This window comes from Aythya marila, assembly GCF_965140915.1.
Source record: "Aythya marila genome assembly, contig: HAP1_HAP1_SCAFFOLD_914, whole genome shotgun sequence".
Lineage (NCBI taxonomy): Eukaryota > Metazoa > Chordata > Aves > Anseriformes > Anatidae > Aythya > Aythya marila.
In genome coordinates this window covers 1-24,669 of record NW_028137667.1, presented here as the reverse complement: position 1 = coordinate 24,669, position 24,669 = coordinate 1, and the positions used below count along the sequence as shown (strand labels likewise).

At 60.4% G+C, this 24,669-nt stretch overlaps 3 protein-coding genes across 4 annotated transcripts; 2 read left to right on the top strand and 1 right to left on the bottom strand.

Annotated features, from left to right (window-relative positions):
* Positions 1 to 904: 904 nt before the first annotated feature.
* On the top strand, positions 905 to 3,981 carry LOC309890655 (mitochondrial import inner membrane translocase subunit Tim17-B). 2 transcript variants are annotated; one of them, XM_082785076.1, is made up of 6 exons: positions 905 to 961; positions 1,543 to 1,642; positions 1,747 to 1,810; positions 2,691 to 2,819; positions 3,565 to 3,675; positions 3,795 to 3,981. In XM_082785076.1, exons 1-6 carry the CDS (start codon positions 936 to 938, stop codon positions 3,863 to 3,865), a joined length of 501 nt encoding a protein of 166 aa, XP_082641202.1. In that variant the 5' UTR covers positions 905 to 935; the 3' UTR covers positions 3,866 to 3,981. The 2 variants fall into 2 exon arrangements, with proteins under 2 accessions (XP_082641202.1, XP_082641203.1); XM_082785077.1 differs by having other exon boundaries at positions 961 to 982.
* A 1,069-nt stretch (positions 3,982 to 5,050) lies between these two features.
* LOC309890657 (prickle planar cell polarity protein 3-like) lies at positions 5,051 to 13,974 on the bottom strand (the record flags this gene model as incomplete). Its single annotated transcript, XM_082785079.1, has 9 exons — positions 13,885 to 13,974; positions 12,108 to 12,193; positions 11,825 to 12,008; positions 10,714 to 10,827; positions 9,972 to 10,109; positions 8,933 to 9,136; positions 6,945 to 7,131; positions 6,008 to 6,226; positions 5,051 to 5,367 (listed from the first exon to the last, which is right to left on the bottom strand). Exons 1-9 carry the CDS (start codon positions 13,930 to 13,932, stop codon positions 5,051 to 5,053), a joined length of 1,497 nt encoding a protein of 498 aa, XP_082641205.1. The 5' UTR covers positions 13,933 to 13,974.
* Positions 13,975 to 14,800: 826 nt separating this feature from the next.
* On the top strand, positions 14,801 to 24,206 carry LOC309890656 (5-aminolevulinate synthase, erythroid-specific, mitochondrial-like; the record flags this gene model as incomplete). The annotated part of the gene is made up of 10 exons (XM_082785078.1): positions 14,801 to 14,847; positions 15,941 to 16,039; positions 16,129 to 16,230; positions 16,341 to 16,430; positions 17,033 to 17,240; positions 18,148 to 18,332; positions 19,113 to 19,292; positions 20,470 to 20,634; positions 22,291 to 22,559; positions 24,044 to 24,206. Coding segments are annotated over exons 2-10 (1,450 nt in total), but the record flags the coding sequence as incomplete, so codon positions are not given.
* Between the last annotated feature and the right edge of the window lie 463 nt (positions 24,207 to 24,669).

The following is a 24,669-nucleotide window of genomic DNA, read 5'->3' as shown; positions in this document are numbered from 1 at the left end:
CGCCCCCACCCCCAAGCACCGCCCCCTGGAGCCACACCCCCCCAGGGGTTGCTCCACCCACAGGCCAGACCACGCCCCCAACGCCAAACCACGCCCACAAAAGGGCCAGGCTCCGCCCCCAACGCATTCCACGCCCTCTCTTCAGACCACGCCCCTCACATTAAGCCCCGCCCCCTTCCCAGACCCCTACCCCCAAGACCTCACCCCTCCGTTAGGCCACGCCCCCACGCAGACCACGCCCCCTCAAGCCAAGCCACGCCCCCTCAAAAACAAGACACGCCCCTCTCCCGGTAACCCCGCCCTTCCGGCTCCCTCGCCCCGCCCCTTCCGGCCCCCTCACCGGGCTCCACGTGCTTGAGCAGCCCCCGCTTGGCCAGCCGGGACTGCAGGGCCACGGGCAGCGGCATCGCCTCGGCCTCCGGCACCAGGCCCCGGGCCCCAGGCGCTCCGCGGCGGCGGCGGCCCCGCAAGGCCCCGGGAGCGCCTGGAAACCGCCCCGGAAAGCGGCGGGCTCAAAACGGAAGTCCCGCCCTCCGGCGGAACCGGAAGCCGCTCGCCTCGTAACCTCGCCCCCCGTTGCCCTGGCAACCCCGCTCCCCGCGCAGACCACGCCCCCTGTTGTCATGGCAACCCCGCGCAGCCCCCGCCCCCCGTTGCCTTGGCAACCGTCCCGCTCAACGCAGGCCACGCCCCCGTTACCCTGGCAACCACCCCACCCTCCCCGACCACGCCCCCGTTACCCCGGCAACTGCCCCCTCCCCTCGCTGACCTCGCGGCGCGGCCTCCTCGGCGCCCGGACCACGTGAGCCGCCGGCGGCCAATCGGAGCCGCCCGGCGGGCCGCGTGACCCGCTCGCAGCCAATGGGCGCCGCCCCCCCGCCCAGCTGGCGGCCAATGGGGGCGCCGTCACGTGGCGGGGGCGGGGCGAGGCGGCCATGGAGGAGTACGCGCGGGAGCCCTGGTAACGGCGGGGCGTGTTTATGTAGGGCCTGCTTTATTTACATGGGGCCCTGCTGTTTGTGTAAGGTCTGCAGCCCCCCCCGTGTTTATGTAGGGTCTCCTGTGTTTATGTAGGGTCTGCAGGAGACCCCGTGTTTATGTAGGGCCTGCTTTGTTTACATGGGGCCTGTTGTGTTTATGTAGGGTCTGTCTTATTTACGTAGGGCCTGCAGTGTTTATATAGGGTCTCCAGGCCCCCAGTGTTTACATAGGGACCCCCAGGCCCTTAATGTTTACATAGGGCCCCTTGGTGTTTACATAGGGCTCCCAGACCCCCAATGTTTATGTAGGGCCCCCCAGTGTTTACATAGGGCCCCCAGACCCCTAGTGTTTACGTAGGGCTCCCAGACCCCCCGTGTTTACGTAGGGCCCTCAGTCCCTGGTGTTTATGTAGGGCCGCCAGTGTTTACATAGGCCCCTAATGTTTACATAGGGCCTGCCCAGTGTTTATTTAGGCCCCCAGACCCCCAGTGTTTATGTAGGGACCCCCAGTGTTTACGTAGGGCCCCCAGGCCCCAGTGTTTACGTAGGGTCTCCCGGCAGCCCCTGGCGCATCGTGGATGACTGCGGCGGCGCCTTCACCATGGGGGTGATCGGGGGCGGCGTCTTCCAGGCCCTGAAGGGCTTCCGCAATGCCCCGGCCGTGAGTCCCTGCCCCCTGATGACGTCACACACCAGGGGAGGGGCCTGACTGTGGCCCCGCCCCTTTGTGGGCGGGGCCTGACATCACAAATCCCGCCCACCCAGGGGCTGAGGCACCGCCTCCGGGGCAGCGCCAGCGCCATCCGCACGCGGGCGCCGCAGATTGGAGGTGAGGGGGCGTGGCCTGAGTTAGGGGGCGTGGACTGACTGGTGGGAGGCGTGGTCTGGCGTGTGGGGGCGTGGCTTGGCGCTTGGGGGCGGGGCCTGCAGGGGAAGGGCTGGTGTTGGGGGTTGAGCTTAGGGGGTGTGGGCGGGGATAATGGGAGGTGGGCGTGGCTATTGGGGGTGGGCGTGGCTTAGGGGGTGTGGGTGGGACCTCGGGGTGTGGGCGTGGTTTCAGGGCAGTGGGTGGGGTTTAAGGGTTGTGGGCGGGGTCTTGAAGGGGTGGGCGTGGCCAAGAGGTTCAGGCTGGTGCTGGGGGGTGGGGTTTGGGGGATGGGGGCGGGGTTTGGGGGGTGTGGGCGTGGCTTAAGAATTATGGGCGGGGCCTAGAAAGAGTGGGCGGGGCCTGGAGGTGCTGCCTGGGCTGTGCCCAGCCCTGGGTGGGGATGGTGGTGGGCGGGGTTTGGGGCATGTGGGCGGGGTTTGGTGGATATGGGCGGGGTTTGTGAGTATGGGCGTGGCTTATTCGCTATGGGCGGGGCCTGGAAATAGTGGGCGGGGCCTGGAAATAGTGGGCGGGGCCTGGAGGTGCTTCTTGAGCTGTGCCCAGCCCTGGGTGGGGATGGCGGTGGGTGGAGTTTGGGGCATGTGGGCGGGGTTTGTGGGCTGTGGGTGGGGTTTGGTGGCTGTGGGCGGGGCTTAGGGCGTATGGGCGTGGCTTAAACGATGCGGGCGGGGCCTGGAGGTGCTGCTTGGGCTGTGCCCAGCACTGGGTGGGTTTTTGGGGGCTGTGGGCGGGGTTTGTTGGATATGGGCGGGGTTTGGGTGGGTGTGGGCGTGGCCGGAGGGGGCGTGGCCTGCCGGTGACGTGTCGGGGGCGGGGCCAGGCAGCTTCGCGGTGTGGGGGGGGCTGTTCTCCACCATCGACTGCGGGCTGGTGCGGCTGCGGGGCCGCGAGGACCCCTGGAACTCCATCGCCTCCGGGGCGCTCACCGGGGCCGTGCTGGCCTCCCGCAGTACGGGGGGGGGGTTATGGGGTCGGGGGGGGGGGAATTGGGGTGTGGGGGGGATTATCGGGGGGGTTATGGGGCCGGGGGGGGGGATTTGGGGTGTATGGGGGGGTTATGGGGTTGGGGGGGGCGTGGGGGGTGTATGGGGTGTGGGGGGGAATGGGGTATGGGGGATTTGGGGGGGTTATGGGGGGGAATGGGGGGGTTATGGGGCCGGGGGGGGGAGAATTGGGGTGTGGGGGGGGTTATGGGGAGGGAAATGGGGCTGGGGGGGTAGGTTATGGGGGGGTTATGGGGCCGGGGGGAGGTTATGGGGCTGGAGGGGGGGGAAATGGGGGTGTAGGGGGGGTTATGGGGCCGGGGGGGGGGGGAATTAAGGTGTGGGGGGGTTATGGGGGAGAAATGGGGCGGGGGGTTCACCGGGGAGTTATGGGGTGGGGGGGGAAATGGGGTATGGGGGATTTGGGGGCATTATGGGGGGGGCACGGGGGGGTTATGGGGGGAAATGGGGCATGGGGGTTATGGGGGGGGGGCACGGGGGGATTATGGGGCCGGGGGGGGGCATTAAGGAGGTTATGGGGGGATATGGGGTGGGGGGGGCATGGAGGAGTATGGGGCAGGGGGCTTATGGGGGGTCACGGTGGGGCATTGGGGGGGGTTATGGGGTACGGGGGGGCCCCAGGGCTATGGGGGGGGGCCCTGGGGAGCCGGAGGGGGGGTCCCCAAATTTCCCACCCCCCCCCCTCTACAGGCGGCCCCCTGGCCATGGTGGGCTCGGCGCTGATGGGGGGGGTGCTGCTGGCGCTGATCGAGGGGGTGGGCATCCTGCTGACCCGCCACACCGCCCCCCACTTCGCCAACCGTGAGTGGGCGGGGCCTGCGGGAGGGGGGCGGGGCCTCCCGAAAGAGGGCGTGGCCTCGAGGGGGCGTGGCCTGGTGCCGCAAGCCCCACCCACATCCCATTTCTCCTCCCCCCCCCAGCCAGCCCCTTCGCCGAGGACCCCTCGCAGCTGCCCCCCAAGGACCCCCCTGGGGGGGTGCAGTTCCAGTAAGACCAGTAACACCACACCAGTAAGACCAGTAACACCAGTGGCGCCGCCCGCGGGCCCCCCCCAGCCTGTTTTTTGGGGGAAAAATTCCTATTTAAACATTTTTTTTCCAACCTGCGGCCCCCGTGTCGGATTTTTTTTGGGGGGGGGGTGACGTCATCGCGCGGTGGTGATGTCATCGAGTGACGTCATCGCGTCGAGATGATGTCATCGGCTTTATTACAGGGTTGCCCCTCCCCCTCCCCAAGTTTTTTTGGGGGGGGGGGGTCAGAGGTCACAGTGCAGAGGTCGGAGGTCCCTGAGGGCGGCGCCGGAAGTGGGGAGGGGTCAAAGGTCAGGGGTCAGCGGGGGGGGGCAAAGTGCAAACCCCAGGGTGAAAGGTCAGAGGTCACCGGGGGTCAAAGGTCAAAAGTGCTCAGCAGGGCGCAAAGGTCAAAGGTCAAAGGTCAGGGCGCGGTGGCCGGAAGTGCCGGGAGCCCCAAGGGCAGGGTCAAAGGTCAAAGGGGCTGGGTGGGGGCAGAGGTCACAGGTCACCAGCAGAGGTCAAAGGTCACTGAAGAGGTCAGGCACAGGTCAAAGGTCACCGGAAGGTTTAAGGCAGAGGTCAGCAGAGGCTCAGAGGTCACCCAAGAATTCAGGGAGAGGTCAGAGGTCACCAGTAGAGGTCAGAGGTCACCAAAGAGTTCAGGAAGAGGTCAAAGGTCACCAGTAGAGGTCAGAGGTCACCAGTAGAGGTCAGAGGTCACCAGCAGCGGTCGGAGGTCCCCGGTAGAGCTCAGGGGTCAGCGGCAGGGGGTCAAAGGTCACTGGAAGATTTAAGGCCACCAGAGAGGCCAGGCAGAGGTCAGAGGTCGCCGGTAAAGGTCAGACGTCGTCAGCAAAGGGTCAAAGGTCACCCAAGAGTTCAGGTGGAGGTCAAAGGTCACCAGGAGAGGTCAGAGATCACCGAAGAGGTCAGGCACAGGTCAGAGGTCACCGGTAAAGGTCGGAGGCCACCGTAAAGGTCAGAGGTCACCCAAGAGTTTAGGCAGAGGTCAAAGGTCACCAGCTGAGGTCAAAGGTCAGGCCAGCAGACAGCCCCGGGCGCGGGGGGGCCGCCGGGGGGGCGCAGGGGGCGGAGCCACGGAGCCGGGGGGGCGGAGCTGGGGGGGGAGGGGGATGGGCTCCCCCAGGAAGGTGCCGTCGTCCTCAGAGGAGGAGGAGGAGGAAGAGGAGGAGGCCGAAGGCCAGCGGGGGGGCCGCCGCCCCGCCCCCACCCCCCTCCTCCGCCCCCCCCCCACGTGCAGGGCGTTGTCGGAGGCCGCCCGGGGAGGGGGAGGGGCCGCGGAGGGGGGGTCCGGGGAGGGTTTGGGGGGCTGGGGGGGGCTGAGGGGGGGTGGGGAGCCCCCCCGGGGCTTGGGGGGGGCGGGGGAGGTGAGGGGGGGGGGGCAGGCGCGGGGGGGCGGCCCCCAGTTCGGGCATGGAGTGGCGGTGGGGGCCCCCCCGGCGGAAACGGGGCTCGGTGCCTGCGGGGGGGGGGACACAAATATTGAGGGGGGGGAATTCCGTAACCCCTCCCAGTGCCTCCCAGTACCTCCCAGTACCCCCCCAGTGCCAGCCCACTCTTCCCCAGCGGCCCCCAGTCTCCCCCAGTTCCTCCCCAGTGCCTCCCAGTCCCCCCCCCACAACCTCCCACCCCTCCCAATCCACTCCTAGTTCCCCCCAGTCCCTCCCAGCGCTTCCCAGTGACTCCCCCAGCCTTCCCGGTCCCTCCCAGTAGCCCCCCCCAACCTTCCCAGTGTCTCCCAGTCCCTCCTAGTACTCCCCACAACCTTCCCAGTGTCTCCCAGTCACTCCCAGTACTCCCCACAACCTTTCTAGTGCAACCCAGTCTCTCCCAGTCCCTCCCAGTGACCCCCACAACCTTCCCAGTGCCTCCCTGTCCCTCCCAGTGACCCCCCAGTCCCCTCCCAGTGATCTCCACAACCTTCCCAGTGCCTCCCAGTCTCTCCCAGTACTCCCCACAACCTTCCCAACACACCCCAGCTTCCCCAGACCCCTCCCAGTGACCCCCACTACCTTCCCAGTGCCTCCCAGTCTCTCCCAGTGCCTCCCAGTCCCTTCCCAGTGCCTCCCAGTCCCTCCCAGTGCCCCCTCCCCACTCACCGCCGGGCGGGCCGCCCCCCCAGGAGCGGCGGGGCTGGCTGAGGCGGGTGGGGGCGGTGGGGGGGGGCCGCTGGGCGCAGAGCCGGGAGCAGAAGAGTTGCCCCCCCCGGGGCAGGAAGGGCAGCCCCAGCAGGGGGCGCCCGCAGGCGGCGCAGCAGAAGCAGGCGGGGAGCGCGTGCCAGTGCTGCCCCTCGTAGGCCATCTGCCCCTGCTCCAGCCCTGGCGGGGGGCAAAAAATTAGCTGGGGGGGGCAAATCCTGCCCCTCCTGGGGTGTCTGCCCCTGTTCTGTAACTTGGGAGGGGTAAAAAGGTCGAGGGGGGGCGATAAAAGGGAAGGGAGAGGGGCAATTGGTGGTACTTGTGGGGTAACTGCCCCTGCTGCAGTCCTGGGGGGGCAAAAAAATAGCTGGGGGGGCAATAAAACGGAAAGGGGGGGCAAATCCTGCCCCTCCTGGGGCATCTACCCCTGTTTCTCAAATGGGGGGGGGTAAAAAACTAAGGGGGGGGCAATTAGTGCTCCTCACGGGGCAGATTTTTGGGGTCCCTTCCTCCTTTTCAAACTCGTTTTTTGGGGTTTTCTCCCTCCTTCCAAACCCCAATTTTTGGGGTCCCCTCTTCCTTCTAGACCCAAATTTTTGGGGTCTTTTCCTCCTTTTACACCCACACTTTTGGGGTTCTTTTCTCCTTTTTAAACCCAGATTTTTGGGGTCCCTTCCTCCTTTTTAAACCCACATTTTTGGGATCCCTTCTTCCTTTTTAGACCCAGATTTTTGGGGTCCCTTCCTCCTTTTCAACTCCCTTTTTTGGGGGTTCCCCACCTCCTTTTCCACCCAGATTTTTCAGGGACCCCTTCCTCCATTTCCACCCAGATTTTTCGGGGACCCCTTCCTCCTTTTCCACCCAGATTTTTGGGGTTCTCCCCCCCAAATCCCGGTACCGATGGGGTCCCCGCAGGCGTCGCAGTACTCGGCGTGCCGCGCCTGGTAGCAGCGGCAGCAGTAGGGCCGCCCGCGCCGCATCACGTAGCGCCGCCCGCCCAGCGGCGCCTCGCACTCGAAGCAGCAGAAGTGGCGCACGTGCCAGTGCCGGCCCTCGGCCTCCGTGCACTGCGGGGCGAAAATGATCTGAAACGGGGAAAAAAGAGAGAAAAAAATGTTAGTTTGGGGGAAAAAAATGAAGTTTGGGGGGAAAAAAGTGAAGTTTGGGGGGAAAAAAGTGAAGTTTGGGGGGAAAAATACCATTTTTTGGGGAAAACGTCAATTTTAGGAGGGAGATATCAACTTAAGCGGAAAAAATATTAACTTTTTTTGGGGAAAAAGGTCGACTTTGGGGGGAAAAAGGTCAACTTCAAAGGAAAAAATGTTGATTTGGGAAGAAAAAAAGAGTCAGTTTTGTGGTTTTTCTTTTTAATGAAGGACTGGGGGAGAAGGGGGTGGCTGCCGTGGCAGAAGTGGCGCACGTGCCAGTGCCAGCCCTCGGCCCACGTGCACTGCGGGGCAAAAATGATCTGAAACGGGGAAAAAAGAGAGAAAAAATGTTAGTTTGGGGGAAAAGAGTGAGTTTGGGGGGAAAAAAAGTGAAATTTGGGGGAAAAAAAGTGAAGTTTGGGGGAAAAAATACCATTTTTTGGGGAAAATGTCAATTTTAGGAGGGAGATATCAACTTAAGCGGAAAAAATATTAACTTTTTTTGGGGAAAAAGGTCGACTTTGGGGGGAAAAAGGTCAACTTCAAAGGAAAAAATGTTGATTTGGGAAGAAAAAAAGAGTCAGTTTTGTGGTTTTTCTTTTTAATGAAGGACTGGGGGAGAAGGGGGTGGCTGCTGTGGCAGAAGTGGCGCACGTGCCAGTGCCAGCCCTCGGCCTCCGTGCACTGCGGGGCGAAAATGATCTGAAACGGGGAAAAAAAAGGGGAAAAAATGTTAGTTTGGGGGAAAAAAGTGAAGTTTGGGATGAAAAAATAGCCATTTTTAGGGGAAAAATGTCAATTTTGGGGTATACTTTAGTAGGGAAATGTCAATTTTAGGAGGGAGATACCAGTTTCAGTGGAAAAAATATTAAGTTTGAGGGGGAAAGGTCAACTTTGGGGGGGAAAAAGGTCGAAAGAAAGTCAGTTTTGGGGGAAAAAAATCAATTTTGGGAGGAAAAACTCAATTTTAGGGAAAAAAAGTAAATTCAGGGGTAAAAATTTCAGGAAAAAAATGGCAATCCTGTTTTTCATATAAAGGAAAAGGGAAAAAGAAAGTGAATTATTTATTTAATAAACGAAAGGGGAAGAAAAAAGTCTATTTTATTTTTTTTTATAAACAAAAGTGGAAGAAAAAAAGTAAATTTGGGGTTTTTCATAAGGGAATAAGAGAGGAAAAGTCGATTTTGTTTTTTTCTTAATAAAGGGTGAGAAAAAAATTGTTTCTTTCTATAAAAGGGGAAGAAAAACAGTCAATTTAGTTTTTTTTAATGAATGAAAGAGGGGAAAAAAAGTCAATTTTGGGGTTAAGCATTAAAGTAAGGGGAAGAAAAAAGTCAAAAAATGTTAATTTTGTTGTTTTTTTCAAGAGAAGAGGGGGGGGAAGGGGGTGGTCACTGCATCATGTAGAGGCTTTTGCTCAGCAAAAGTGGTGCATGTGCCAGTGCTGCCCCTTCACCTCTAGACACTACAAAAATGATCTAAGAAGAGGGAAAAAAAGCCAATTTTTGGGGAAAAAATATTAATTTGGGGTGTTTTTTTATAAAGGAAACAGGGAGAAGGAGGTGGTCACTGCATCACGTAGCAGCACCTTGTGCTCAGAGCAGCAGCGATGCCGCACATGCCAGCGCCACCCCTCCGCCTCCATGCACCGCAGGGTGAAAATGCTCTAAAACTGGGGGAAAAAAAGTGAATTTTGGGGTTTTTACGAAGGAAAGGAGGAGAAGGAGGGGGTGGGCACCTCGTCGCAGGCCTGGCAGCGGGGGCGGCGGGTCTCGGCGTGGTGGCGGCCGCAGTAGACGCGTCCGTCCTGGTAGAAGTAGATGAGGTCGACGAGGAGCTCGCGGCACGCCGAGCACTGGAAGCACTGCGGGTGCCAGCAGGCGCCCAGCCCGGCGCGCGCGGCGAAGACGGCGATGTCGCCGCCGCCGATCTGCCGGCCACACTGGTGGGGGAGGGAAAACGGGGTGATTTTGGGGGAAAAAAGGGGGAAAAAGGGGTTTTGGGGAGGGTTTGGGGGGCATTTGGGGGGGTTTGGGGGGACCTGTTGGCATAGGGTGGGTGCCAGCAGGTGCCAAGCGCGGTGAAGACGGCGATGTCGCCACCGCCAATCTGCCAGCCGCACTGGTAGGGGGGAAAATGGGGTGATTTTTGGGGAAAAGAGGGTGATTTGGGGTAAAAAAAGAGGGAAAAAGGGGTTTGGGGGAGGTTTGGGGGGCATTTGGGGGGGTTTGGGGGGACCTGTTGGCATATGGTGGGTGCCAGCAGGCACCGAGTGTGGTGAAGACGGTGATGGCACCACCACCAATCTGCCAGCCACACTGGTGAGGAGGGAAACAGGGTGATTTTGGGGTGAAATTGAGGAAAAAAGGGGTTTTGGGGCTTCTTTGAGGGGTTTTGGGGGGCCTGCTGGCACATGATGGGTGCCAGCAGGCGCCAAGCGCGGCAAAGACAGCGATGTCACTGCCACCAATCTGCCAGCCACACTGGTAGGGGGGAAAACAGGGTGATTTGGGGGGAAAAGAGGGTGATTTTGGGGGAAAAGAGGGTGATTTAGGGAAAAAAAAAGGGAAAAAGTTTTTTTTGGGGGGGTTGGGGGCATTTTGGGGTGATTTGTAGGGACCTGATGGCACATGGTGGGTGCCAGCAGGCGCCGAGTGTGGCAAAGACAGCAATGTCACCGCCACCAATCTGCCAGGGAGGGGGAAACGGGGTGATTTGGGGGATAAAAAAGGAGAAAAAGTGTTTTTTTGGGCTGGTTTGGGTGTTTTTTGGGGTACCTGCTGGCAGATGGCGCCGGTGATGGTGACGGGGAAGGGGCGCGCGGTGCCGCGGCCGAGGTTCTCCCGCTTGCGCTGCTGGGCGAAGAGCTTGAGCTCGCGGCGCTCGGCGTCCTCCAGGGCGTTGCAGTATTGGGGCTGGAGGGGGGGGAGGGCAAAATGGGGGGGTTTTTAGGGTGGGGGGGGTCTTTAGGGAGGGTTTGGGGGGGGTTGGTGCTCCTCAAGGGGCAGCGCCAGGGCACAAAACGGTTCCTGGTGCGGTGCCGAGGGGCGGCGATGGGGATGGGGGGGGACTCTGAAGTGGGCTCGGGGCCCCCCCAGCCCAAAAATCTCCCCTCAGCCCCCAAAATACCCCAAGATCCCCCCCAAACCCCCCAGTCCTGATGTCCCCCATGCCCCCTAAGCCCCCCAAGCCCCCCTAACACCCCCCAACACCCCCCACCCCAACCCCTCAGCACCCCCACGACCCCCCCAGCCCCCCCACGACCCCCCCAAGGCTCCCCTCCAAACCTTCAGGCCCCCTACCCCAACTCCTCATCCCCCCCCCAAGCCCCCCAACCCCCAAATTCCCCCCCCCAAGCCCCCAGCATACCCCAAAACCCCCCCAAACCCCCATCCCTGATGTCCCCCGTGCCCCCTAAGCCCCCCAAGCCCCCCTAAGACCCCCCAACGCCCCCCACCCCGACCCCTCAGCCCCCCCACGACCCCCCCACGACCCTCCCAGGACCCCCCCGGCCCCCACCTCGCTGTCGTGGGGGGGCAGCTGGTGCAGGAGCTGCCGCACGCGGTGCCGCTCCCCGGGGCTGTTGACGTAGGGCACCTTGTCCTCGGGCAGGCAGCTGAAGAATTGCGCCACCTACAGGAGGGGCAGAGTGGGCGGGGCTTCCCCGGAAGGGGCGTGGCCTCGCCGGAGTGGGCGTGGCCTCGCCGGAGGGGGCGGGGCTTAGCAGGGTGGGGTGGGGTGGAAGGGGTGAGGGGGAAAGGGGACAGGGCACAGGGAGGGGGGCGGGGCCTTGGAGATGGGGGGCGGGGCCTCAGGGCCTCGGGGGGCGTGGTTGATGACAGTGGGTGTGGCTTGTGGGAGAGTGGGCGTGGCTTGGAGAGTGGGCGTGGCTTTAGGTCCGGCAGAGTGGGCGGGGCTTGGAGGGGTGAGTGGGTGGGGCTTGAGCCTTATGGTCACTATAGTGGGAGGGGCTAAGCAAGGTGAGTGGGCGGAGCCTCTGTGATTGACAAGTTCACCACTGGGTTTAGACAAATGGGCGTGGCCACGTGCAGGGGGCGTGGCCTAATGCAAGCGGGCGGGGCCATTGCCCAGGGCTTCATAGGCAGGGGGTGGGCGGTGCTACATGTGAGGGGGCGTGGCCTCGTGGAAGGGGCGTGGCCTAACAGGAAGGGGGCGTGGCCTTGCAAGCAGGGGGCTGCCCACAGGCTGAGCAACTGGGGGGGCCCCCAAAATGGGGCAGTTTGGGGGGGTTTTGGGGAGGGGGTCACAGCCACAGGGGTCCCCAAAAGCTGGGGGGGGGGCATTTTGGGGGGAGATCCACACTTTGGGGGGGGGGAGGCTTCAAAATTTTGGGGTCCCCAAAAGTTTTTTGGGGGGGTACCAAAACTTCACAGTTTGGGGGTCCCCAAAAGCTTTAAATTTGAGGGGGGGGTCCCATAAGCTGGGGGGGGGGTCTCATAACCTAGGGGGGGTCCCAAAAGCTTGGGGGGGTCCTACAAGACATGAAATGAGGGGGTGGGCCCCCCATAAAGGGGAGGGGGGGGGGGGGTAGAAATTGGATGGGCGGTGTCCAAAATTAGGAAAGGGGAGGGGACGTGGATTTGGGGGAGGGGATCGGGGGGGGTGTTACCTGCTCGGGCTTGAGGCCGGGGGGGGCCCAGGCGTACTCCTCGGGGGCGCACCCCGAATCGTCGTCAGAGCCGGGGGGGGGCTGGAAATCGGCCACCAGGCGGCCCATCAGGCGCTCCAGGTCCTGCGGCACCCCCTGCGCCGCGTGCTCCCCCCGCGGGCATTTGCAGTGCTGGCAGATCTTCCTGTAATTAAAACCCGGGGGGGGGTTAATTAGTTAATTAGGGGGTCGGAGGAAGAGGTTAGGGGGTGCTGTGTACCCCCCATACAGGATCCCTGCTCACCTCCATTCGTGCACGAGGAAGCCGGGGCATTGGTCGCCGCATGTCTGGCACGGCTGCCCCCGCTCGGGGTCTTCTGCCTCCAGGACCTGTAATAAAGGGGGGGGGGACACACCCCAAAAATTCCTTTAATTGCCTAAAATCACCTGAATTTACCCTTAAATAATTAGGGGGGGGGAGACACTTGCGTGCGCTGATGATGGGGAGCCCCCCCAACCCCGCTGTTCTTTGGGTCTCTCCCTTAATTTGTGCCCAACCCCCCCCCCAAAAAAAAAACTTGCCAGGTTGGGTGTTTGGGGTAAAAAAGGGGGAGAACAGGTCGGGGCACCCTGAGGGATTGTGGGAGCGGCGGCGCAGCATTGTGGGAGACGCCGAGCATTGTGGGAGTTGCCCCAAATTTTTTTTTGGGGGGGGGGGGGGTTGGGTTCGTGTCCCCCCCCCTCCCCAGCACCCCATGGGGATCAGTCTGACCCCATAAGGGGTCAGTCTGACCCCTCAGAACCCCTCCTGCCCCATAAATTCTCCCCCAAACCCCCCTCTTCCCCACAGATTTCTCTCAGATTCTCCTCAGAATCCCTCTTGCCCCACAGATTCTCCTCAAAACCCCCTTTTTCCCCATAATTTCCCCTCAGATTCCCTTCAGATCCCCTCCTGCCCCACAGATTCTCCTCAAAACCCCCTCTTCCACAGATTTCTCTCAGATTCCCCCCAGAACTCCCTCCTAACCCACAGATTCCTGTCAGATTCCCCTCAAAACCACCTCCTGCCCCATAAATTCTCCCCAAAACCACTTCTTCCACACAGATTTATCTCAGAAACCCCTCAGAACCCCTCCTGCCCCAAAGATTCTCCTCAAAACCCCCTCTTCCACATAAATTCCTCTCAGATTCCCCTCAGAACCGCCTCCTGCCCCATAAATTTTTCCCCAAACCCCCTCTTCCACACAGATTCCTGTCAGATTCCTCTCAGAACTCCCTCCTGCCCCACAGATTTCCCTCAGAACCGCCTCCTGCCCCATAAATTCTCCTCAAAACCCCCTCTTCCGCACAGATTCCTGTCAGAGTTTCCTTCTGCCCTACAAATTCCTGTCAGATTCCCCTCAGAACCCCTCCTGCCCCATAAATTCTCCTCAAAACCCTATCTTCCACACAGATTCCTGTCAGATTCCCCTCAGAACTCCCTCCTACCCCACAGATTCCCCTCAGAACCGCCTCCTGCCCCATAAATTCTCCTCAAAACCCCCTCTTCCACACAGATTCCTGTCAGAATTTCCTTCTGTCCTACAAATTCCTCTCAGAATCCCCTCAAAACCCCATCCTGCCCCATAAATTCTCCTCAAAACCCCCTCTTCCACACAGATTCCTGTCAGAATTTCCTTCTGCCCTACAAATTCCTGTCAGATTCCCCTCAGAACCCCTCCTGCCCCATAAATTCTCCTCAAAACCCTATCTTCCACACAGATTCCTGTCAGATTCCCCTCAGAACTCCCTCCTACCCCACAGATTCCTGTCAGAATCCCCTCAGAACCCCTCCTGCCCCATAAATTCTCCCCAAAACCCCCTCTTCCACACAGATTCCTGTCAGATTCCCCTCAGAACTCCCTCCTACCCCACAGATTCCTGTCAGATTCCCCTCAAAACCCCATCCTGCCCCACAGATTCCCCTCAGAACCTCCTCCTGCCCCATGATTTTCCCTCAGATTCCCCTCGAAACCCCGTCCTGCCCCACAGATTCCCCTCAAACCCCCCTCCCGCCCCACAGATCCCCCCCCGCCCCTCACCAGTCGCGGCGACCGCCACCGCCGTGGCCCGAAGTTGAACACGGCCATCCTCCCACCGCCCGCCGCTTGGCCACGCCCCTAACCACGCCCTCCTCCTTGGCCACGCCCACTCTCCGTGAGAGGCCTCGCCCACGGTGCCCCCGCCGCACCGCCCAGCGCCCCTCTGGCCACGCCCCCGCCAGCCTATAAGCCACGCCCCCGCGCGCTCCCGGCCCCCTCCCCTTTGTTTGTCACTCACGCGCGGGCCACGCCCTCCTAAGGGGCGGGACTGTAGCGCACAGTGGGCGTGGCCTGACACAGAGGCCCCGCCCCCAGGCCCCTCCCAAGGGTCCCCATGGGGGGCTTTGAGGTGGGATTTTGGGGCAGATCTTTGGGATTTGGGGGCATTCCTTGGGAAATTGTGGGCATTATTTGGGATTTGGGGGCATTCTCTGGGATTTAGGGCGTTCTTTGGGATTTTGAGGTGTTCGTTGGGGTTTTGGGGACGTTCTCTAGGATTTGGGGTCATTCTTTGGGATTTTGGGTGCCTTCTTTGGGATTTGGGGGCAGTTTTGGGGATTTTGGGGAGATTCTTTGGGATTTGGGGGGCAGTTATTGAGATTTTGGGGTCATTCTCTGGGATTTGTGGGCATTCTCTGGGATATGGGAGTATTATTTGGGATTTGGGGGCATTTATTCGGATTCTGGGGTCATTCTCTGGGATTTGGAGTCATTTTTTGGGATTTTTGGGGCCTCCTTTGGGATTCAGGGGCCTTCTTTAGGATTTTGGGGGTGTTCTTTGGGATTTGGGTTTTTTCTTGGCTCTAGGGGCGGGGCTGAATTTGGGGGGGGTGGGAGGAGCCCCAGGGCGTGGCACCAGCCCCGCCCATTACCCCTTATCAGGGACCTTATCGGGGTTTTGGGGGGGCCCAGCAAAGGGGGGGGGCACAGTGCTGGTTGTTCGTCCTCAGTGCAGGTCAACAGGTGCGGGGGGGGCAGGGCCAGGGCGGGTTTTGGGGGGGCTGAGGACCCCCAAGTTGGTCAATGGGGTCAGGGGGCTATGGGGCTGTGGGTATTGGGGTCCCCTGAGAGGGTTTGGGGGGGTTGGGGATTGGATATTGGGGTCCTATGGGGGGATTTGTGGGGGGTGAGTGGTTTTGGGGGGGGCTGACGGAGTGAGTTTTGGGGTCTCCGAGGGAGTTTGTGGGGTTTGGGGGTGGGTGTTGGGGTCCTGGGGGGAATTTTGGGGGATTTGAAGGGTTTAGGGCTGTATATTGGGGTCATTGGGGGAGTTTGGTGGGGATTTGGGGGGTTCGAGGTTTGGATATTGGGGTCCCTGGGGGAGTTTGAGGAGATTTGGGGGGCTTGGGGCTGGATATTGGGGTCCTATGGGAGTATTTAGGGGTGTTGAGGGCTCTGGGGAAGCTCTGGAGGTGGGTATTGGGGTCCCTGGGGTCGTTTGGGGGGATTTGGGGCTGAATATTGGGGTTCCTGGGGGAGTTTTGGGGGGATTTGAAGGGTTTGGGGCTGGATATTGGGGTCCCTGGGGGAGTTTGGGGGGGAATTGGGGCGGTTTGGGGCTGGATATTGGGGTCCTATGGGAGAATCTGGGGGAGTTAAGGGGTCTGGGAGGGCTGTGGGGTGGGTATTGGGGTCTCTGGGGGGGTTGAAAGTTTTTGGGGGGCTAAAAATTGGGGTCTGGGGGGATTTATGGGGACCAGGGGGGACATGGGGCTGGATTTTGGGGTTTGGGGGGGGGGTCAGGTTCCCCTGAAACCCCTATGGGATACATCAGGCTCCTTACGGGGGGGCTCGGGGGCCCCAAATCCCTCAACATTGGGGTCTTGGGGGGGGGTCCACACACTTTTTTGGGGGATAAACCAGGGGGGGTCACCTTGCCCCCCCCCGCAATGGGGACGTCACAGGGTGCGGCCTACACCGCCTGCCTAGGCCTGATAAGGGCCTACACCGGCCCCACCCAGGGCGGGCAGGGTTTTTGGGGCTTTTTGGGGTGGTTTTTAGTTTTTTTTTTACTTTTATGACGGGGGGGGCACTATATTATGTCTCCCCCCCCCAGCACGACCCACGATGGCCGCCCTCCTGCGTTGCCCCGTGCTCGCCCGCTACCCCTGGCTCGCCCGCGCCATGGCCTCGGCGCCCCCCCGGCCTAACCCAGGTACCCCCCATTTACCCCCCCAAAAATAAAAATTAATTATGGGGTGGGGGGCAACACCTTATTAACCCCTTCCCCTATATATCCTATAGGTGCCGGCTCCAATTGCCCCTTCATCGAGCTGGGGGGGGGCACCCCCTTCGTGCAACGCGCGGCCCCCGAGGTGCAGGAGGACGTGGCCCCCCTGGAAGCAGGTGAGGGACCCCATTAAAATTTAGGGACCCCGTTAAAATGTAGGGTCCCCCCCAAAAGAAAAAATAAGTCATAAAAATTAATCTTGCCCCCCCCCAAAAAAAAAATCCAGCCCCCGTGGATTCGCTGCTGCTGTCGCTGCTGGAGCCTGAGGAGACCCCCGAGGCGCCCCCCAAAAAGCGGCTGGATGATAACCTGCCTGGTATGGGGGATTTTGGGGGGGTCCAGGGGGGGTTTTGGGGGGTTTAGGGGGGATTTGGGGGTGGGCTGGGGGTTGTGGGGTGGGTTTGGGGGCGCTGGAGGGCTTGGGGTGGGTTTGGGGAGGATTTGGGGGGATATGGGGTGGGTTTGGGGGGGCTGGGAGTTATGGGGTGGAATTCAGGAGGAATTGGGGGATCTGGGAGTTATGGGGTAGGTTTGGGGGGGCAGGAGGGTTTGGGGTGGATTTGTGGAGGATTTTGGGGGGATCTGGGGGTTATGGGTTGGATTTGGGGGGGCTAGGAGTTATGAGGTGGAATTGGGGAAGATTTGGGTGATCTGGGGGTTATGGGGTGAATTTGGGGACGATTTGGGGGATCTGGGAAATATGGGGTGGATTGTTGGGGAGCTGGTAATTACGGGGTAATTTTATGGGATCTGGGACTTATGGGGTGGATTTTGGGGGGGGGCTGAGAATTCCAGGATAATTTTATAGGATCTGCAGCTTCCGGGCTGGGTTTTTAGGACTATAAACTCGGATTTTTTTATATGACCCTCCCGATTTTCAACCCCTGACCCCCCCTCTTTTTATCCACCCCATATCAGAGGACGCCTTCCCCTACGAGGAGGTTTTTGGGGCGCGCCTGGCGGGGCTGCGGCGAACCCACACTTACCGGGTCTTCACGGCGGTGGCGCGGCGGGCGGACGCCCCCCCCCTGGGTTTCGCCGGCTCCCCCCGTCGCCCCCTCCAGCTCTGGTGCTCCAACGACTACCTGGGAATGAGCCGGCACCCCGCTGTCCTGCGTGCCGCCAGGTGGGACCCCAAAACCCCCCCCCCAAGACCCCAAAAATGGACCCGGGATCCTCAAGATCCCCCCCCTGTAGCCTAAAGACCCCGCTAGATCCTAAAGAACCACCTGGGACCCCATAAACGGCCCCGGGATCCTATAAAAAGCCCCGTGCCCTAAAGAGTCCCCCATACCCTAAATAGCCCCCCTGGGACCCCAAAGATCCCCCCCGTACCCTAAAAAACACCCTTTATCCTAAATACTCACCTGAGATCCCAAATAATACCTCCCTCTGAACCCCAAATCCTTCTCAGACACCCCGAAATCCCCCCAAGGAACACCAAATTCCCCCCTGGGGTCCCTAAATCCCCTTCAAGGACCCCCAAATCCCCCCCAATCCCGTCCCAAGGGACCCCAAATCCTGCTTGGGATACCCCAAATCCCCCCAAGAACCCCCAAATCCCCCCAGTGAACCCCCAAATCCCCTTGATCAGCCCCCAAATATCCTCTTGTACCCAAAAATCCCCCCAATGAACCCCCAAATCTCCCCTTGGACCCCCAAATCCCCCTGTCAAAACCCCAAATCCCCCCCAAATCACCCGATGAACCCCCAAATGCCCCCAGTGAAACCCCAAATCCCCCCCAAATCCTCCCTTAGACCCCCAAATCCCCCCTTGGACCCCCAAATCCCACCAATGAACCCCCAAACCCCTCTGACGAACCCCCAAGTCCCACCTGGACCCCCCAAATCCCCCTGGTGAAACCCCAAATCCCCCCAAATCCCCCCAACGAACCCCCAAACCCCCCCTTGGACCCCCAAATCCCCCCGGTGAACCCCCAAATCCCCCCCAAACCCCCCTTTAACCCCCTCCAACCGCCCCCAAATCCCCCCCCAACACACCCCATCCTCACCCTCCCGGGTCTCTCTTTTAGGGCCGCGCTGGCGGCGCACGGTTTAGGGGCGGGGGGCACCCGAAATATCGGGGGGACGTCGCCGCTGCACGGGGCCCTGGAGCGCGCCCTGGCCCGGCTGCACCGCCAGCCCCGCGCCGCCCTCTTCTCCTCCTGCTTCACCGCCAACGACACCGCCCTCGACACCCTGGCCCGCATCCTGCCAGGTAGGGCCTTTTGGGGTGGCCCCCTGACCCCAAATTTTGGGGTGTCCCCATCCCAAAATGAAGAGGGGATCGTGGGGAGCGCGGAGCGTCAGGGCGCAGGGGGAGATGTGCAGGAGATGAAGGTTTTGGGGTCTACGTTTGGGTTTTGGGGTCCTCAACTAGATTTTGGGGCGCTCAACAAGGTTTTGGGGTCCCCTGGATATTGGGTTTCCCCCATATTTTGGGGTCCCCCGTCCCAAAATGGGGAGGGAACCGTGGGGAGTGCGGAGCGTCAGGGCGCAGGGGGAGATGTGGAGGAGGTGCAGGTTTTGGGGTCTCCGTTTGGGTTTTGGGGTCTCCGTTTGGGTTTTGGGGTCCTCAACTAGATTTTGGGGTGCTCAGTAAGGTATTAGGGTCCCCCAGATATTGGGGCGCCCCTAAAGATAATGGGGTCCCCCCAAAATTTGGGGTTTTGTAAGGGGATCTTGGAGCATTGGGGTGCAGCGGGGATGAAGGGGGAGATGTGCAGAAGAGGCAAATTTTGGGGTTCCAATTTGGGTTTTGGGGTCGCCCCCTGGGTTTTGGGGTCCCTTCGAATAACGGGAGTCCCCCTAGATATTAGGGTGCCCCTAAAGATAATGGGATCCCCCAAAATTCTGGGCTCTTTTCGGGGAAATCTCAGATCTTCGGGGCACACCGGGGACATGGGGGGACACATGCAAGTTTTGGGGTTTCCGTTTGGCTTTTGGGGTCGCCCCCTGGGTTTTGGGGTCCCCCCCGATTAATGGGGTCCCCTTGCAGGCTGCGAGATCTTCTCGGACGAGGGGAACCACGCGTCCATGATCCAGGGGATCCGCCGCAGCGGGGTCCCCAAACACATCTTCCGCCACAACGACCCCCAGCACCTGGCCCAGCTCCTGGCCCGCAGCCCCCCCGGGATCCCCAAAATCGTCGCCTTCGAGTCCCTGCACTCCATGGACGGTCGGTCCCAAAATCCCCCAAATCCGCCCCATAACCCCAGATCGCCCCCAAATCCCCCCATGCACCCCAAATCCTCCCATACAGCCCAAATCCTCCCCAAATCCCCCCCAAATCCTCCCTATAACGCCATATCGCCCCCAAATCCCCCCCAAATCCTCCCTATAAACCCATATCACCCCCAAATCCTCCCATACAGCCCAAATCCTCTCCAAATCCCCCCATACTCCCCCAAATCCCCTCATACTCCCCTAAATCCACCCCATATCCGCCCTATAACCCCCAAATCCACCCTATAACCCCCAAATCCATCTCAAATCCACCCTATACCCTCAATATACCCCCCAAATCCACCCCAGACCCCACCATACTCCCCCAAATCCACCCAATTTCCACCCTATAACCCCCAAATCCACCCTATAAACCCCAAATCCACCCTATAACCCCCATATCCACCTCAAATCCACCCTATACCCTCAATATCCCCCCCAAATCCACCCCAAATCCATCCTAGAAACCCCATATCCACCTCAAATCCACCCTATAACCCCCCAATCCCCTCCAAATCCCCTTCAAATCCCCCTCAAATCCCCCCAAATCCCCCCAAATCCCCCCCAAACCCCCCTTTTATGGGGTTGCTGACCCCATAACCCCCCCCCCAGGCTCCATCGCCCCCCTGGAGGAGCTGTGCGACGTGGCGCACGCCCACGGGGCGCTGACCTTCGGGGGTGTCCCCTAAATCCCCCCCAAACCCCCCCTATACTCCTCCAAATCCCCTCATACTCCCCTAAATCCACCCCATATCTGCCCTATAACCCCCAAATCCACCCTATAACCCCCAAATCCATCTCAAATCCACCCTAGACTCCCTCATACTCCCCCAAATCCAACCCATATTCACCCTATAACCCCCAAATCCACCTCAAATCCACCCTACACCCTCAATATCCCCCACAAAACCACCCCAAATCCACCCTATAACCCCCAAATCCCCTACAAATCCCCCTGTTCCCACCCATACCCCTCAAATCCCCCCCATTTCCCCCTCAAATCACCCCCAAATGCCCCATAGACTCCCCAAAAATCACCCTATAACCCCCTAAATCCCCCCCAAATCCCCCCAAATCCCCCCCAAACCCCCCTTTTATGGGGTTTCTGACCCCATAACCCCCCCCCCCAGGCTCCATCGCCCCCCTGGAGGAGCTGTGCGACGTGGCACACGCCCACGGGGCGCTGACCTTCGTGGACGAGGTGCACGCCGTGGGGCTGTACGGGGCGCGGGGCGCCGGCATCGCCGAGCGGGACGGGGTGCAGCACAAGGTGGACGTGGTCTCCGGAACCTTGGGTGAGGACCCCAAAAATTTTTTGGGGGGGCTATGGGGTCTTTTGGGGGGGATTTGGGGTCTTTTGGGGGAGCTATGGGGTGTTATAGGGTGGCTACTGGCTGTTTTGGGGTGGATGTGGGGTGTTTTGGGGGGCTATGGGGTCTTTGGGGGAGGCTCTTGCATTTGGGTGGGTTGTAGGGCCCTACAGGTCCTTATGGGGTTTGGGTGGGTTTCGGGGCCCTACAGTTCCCTTATAGGATTTGGGTGGGTTCTGGGGCCCTACAGGTCCCTTATGGTATTTGGGGACGTTCTGGGGCCCTACAGTTCTCTTATGGGATTTGTGTGGGTCATTGGCCCCTATAGATCCTATATGGGATTTGGGTGGGTTCTGGGGCCCTACAGGTCCCTTATGGGGTTTGGGTGGGTTGTAGGGCCCTACAGGTCCCTTATGGGATTTGGGGAGGTTCTGGGGCCCTACAGTTCCCTTATGGGATTTGGGTGAGTTGTAGGGTGCTACAGGTCCCTTATGGGATTTTGGGAGGTAGCGGGGGTCTATAGGTCCTGTATGGGATTTGGGTGGGTCATTGGCCCCTATAGATCCTGTATGGGATTTGGGTGGGTTCTGGGGGTCTATGGGGCCACAGCCATATTTTATGGGATTGTAAGGCCCTACAGTTCCCATATGGGATTTGGGTGGGTCATTGACCCCTATAGCTCTTGGGGCCCTTCCTGTGACCCCCCCCGACCCTATAACCCCCCCTTTACCTCGCAGGCAAAGCTCTGGGGGCGGCGGGGTATATTGGGATATTTTATGGGATTGCAGGGCCCTACAGGTCCCTTATGGGATTTGGGGACGTTCTGGGGGTCTATAGGTCCTGTATGGGATTTGGGAGGGTTCTGGAGGTCTATAAGTCCTGTATGGGATTTGGGTGGGTTGTAGGGCCCTACAGGTCCCTTATGGGATTTGGGAGGGTTCTGGGGGTCTATAGCTCCTGTATGGGATTTGGGAGGGTTTTGAGGGTCTATAGGTCCCTTATGGGATTTGGGTGGGTTCTGGGGGTCTATGGGGCCACAAGGACATTTTATGGGATTGTAGGGCCCTACAGGTCCTTTATGGGGTTTAGGTGGGTTGTAGGGCCCTACAGTTCCCTTATAGGATTTGGGACTATTCTGGGGGTTTATAGGTCCTGTATGGGATTTGGGTGGGTTCTGGGGCCCTACAGTTCCCTTATGGGATTTGGGTGGGTTGTAGGGCCCTACAGGTCCCTTATGGGATTTGGGGAGGTTCTGGGGCCCTACAGTTCCCTTATGGGATTTGGGTGGGTTGTAGGGCCCTACAGTTCTCTTATAGGATTTGGGAGGGTTCTGGGGGTTTATAGGTCCTGTATGGGATTTGGGAGGGTCATTGGCCCCTATAGGTTCACAATAGGATTTGGGTGGGTTCTGGGGCCCTACAGGTCCTGTATGGGATTTGGGTGGGTCATTGGCCCCTATAGATCCCGTATGGGATTTGGGTGCGTTCTGGGGATCTGTGGGGCCACAAGGACATTTTATGGGATTGTAGGGCCCTACAGTTCCCATATGGGATTTGGGTGGGTCATTGACCCCTATAGCTCTTGGGGCCCCGTGTTGACCCCCCCCCGACCCTATAACCCCCCCCCCCCTTTACCTCGCAGGCAAAGCTCTGGGGGCGGCGGGGGGCTACATCGCGGGCAGCGAGGCGCTGGTGGACGCGGTGCGCTCGTTGGGGGCCGGCTTCATCTTCACCACGGCGCTGCCGCCGGCGGTGGCGGCGGGGGCCCTGGCGGCGCTGCGGGTGCTGGGGGGGCCCGAGGGGGGGGCGCTGCGGCGGGCCCAGCAGCGCCACGCCAAGCACCTGCGCCTGCTGCTGCGGGACCGCGGGCTGCCCGCGCTGCCCTGCGCCAGCCACCTCGTGCCCGTTAGGGTGAGTGGTTTTGGGGTCGCGGGGGGGTTGGGGGGTGTTTTTGGGGTTATGGGGTCACGGGGGGGTTGTGGGGTCAGGGGGGTTTACGGGGGCTGCCCGCGCTGCCCTGCGCCAGCCACCTCGTGCCCGTTAGGGTGAGTGGTTTTGGGGTCGCGGGGGGGTTGGGGGGTGTTTTTGGGGTTATGGGGTCACGGGGGGGTTGTGGGGTCAGGGGGGTTTACGGGGGCTGCCCGCGCTGCCCTGCGCCAGCCACCTCGTGCCCGTTAGGGTGAGTGGTTTTGGGGTCGCGGGGGGGTTGGGGGGTGTTTTTGGGGTTATGGGGTCATGGGGGGGTTGTGGGGTCACAAGGAGGTTGGGGGGTTATGGGGGGGTTGGGGAGTTATAGGGGGTTATGGGGTTATGGGGGGTTAGGGGGTTATGGGGTCACGGGGGTGTTATGGGGTTATAGGGGGGTTATGGGGTTGTGGGGGGTTATGGGGTTGTGGGGGGTTATGGGGTCACGGGGGGGTTATGGGGAATTATGGGGTTATGGGGGGGTTATGAGTTTATGGGGTTAGGGGGGGTTATGGGGTTATAGGGGAGTTATGGGGTCGGGGGAGGTCACAGGGGGGTTATGGGGTCAGGGGGGGTTATGGGGTTATGGGGTCAGGGGGGGTTATGGGCTCACGGGGGGGTTGGGGGGTTATGGGGGCGTTATGGGGTTATGGGGGGTTATAGGGTTATAGGGTTGGGCTATTAGGGTGGGTTATAGGGTCAGGCTATTAGTGCGGGTTATAGGGTCAGGCTATTAGTGCAGGTTATAGGGTCGGGCTATAAGGTTGGGTTATAGGGTCAGGCTATTAGTGCGGGTTATAGGGTCGGGCTATTAGGGTGGGTTATAGGGTCAGGCTATTAGGGGGGTTATAGGGTCGGTATATAAAGGCAGGTTATAGGGTCAGGCTATTAGGGTGGGTTATAGGGTTAGGGTATAAGGGTTATAGGGTCAGGCTATTAGGACAGGTTATAGGGTTAGGGTATAAGGGTTATAGGGTCGGGCTATTAGTGCGGGTTATAGGGTCGGGCTATAAGGTTGGGTTATAGGGTCAGGCTATTAGGACAGGTTATAGGGTTAGGGTATAAGGGTTATAGGGTCGGGCTATTAGTGCGGGTTATAGGGTCGGGCTATAAGGTTGGGTTATAGGGTCAGGCTATTAGGACAGGTAATAGGGTTAGGGTATAAGGGTTATAGGGTCGGGTATTAGGGGGCTTATAGGGTCGGGCTATTAGTGCGGGTTATAGGGTCGGGCTATTAGGGGGGTTATAGGGTCAGTATATAAAGGCAGGTTATAGGGTCGGGCTATTAGTGCAGATTATAGGGTCGGGCTATAAGGTTGGGTTATAGGGTCAGGCTATTAGTGCAGGTTATAGGGCCGGGTTATAAGGTTGGGTTATGGGATGTGTCCCTTATGGGGGGGCCCTTATGGGGTTTTCCCTTTTGGGGTCAGGTGGGGGACGCGGCGGCCAACACGCGTCTGAGCCGGGCGCTGCTGGAGGAGCACGGGCTGTACGCGCAGGCCATCAACCACCCCACCGTGCCCCGCGGCCACGAGCTGCTGCGCATCGCCCCCACCCCGCACCACAGCCCCGCCATGATGGAGAACCTGGCCGGTGAGGGGGGGGGATATAGGGGAAGTGGGGGGTGGGGGGGGAATGGGGGGGTGGGGGGGATATGGGGGGATATGGGGGGATATAGGGGAAATTGGGGAAATGGGGGGATATAGGGGAAGTGGGGGGGGTTGGGGGATATGGGGGGGTGTGGGGAATGGGGGGAATGGGGGGGTGGGGGGGGAATGGGGGGGTGTGGGGGGATATAGGGGAAGTGGGGGGGGTGGGGGGGGAATGGGGGGTGTGGGGGATATGGGGGGGTGGGGGGATATGGGGGGATATGGGGGATATGGGGGGGTGGGGGGATATGGGGGAAATAGGGGATATAAGGGATATAGGGGAAATGGGGGGTGGGGGGGGTGGGGGGGGTGTGGGGGGAATGGGGGGGGGTGGGGGAATGGGGGGGTGTGGGGGATATGGGGGGGTGGGGGGATATGGGGGGGATATGGGGGGATATAGGGGAAGT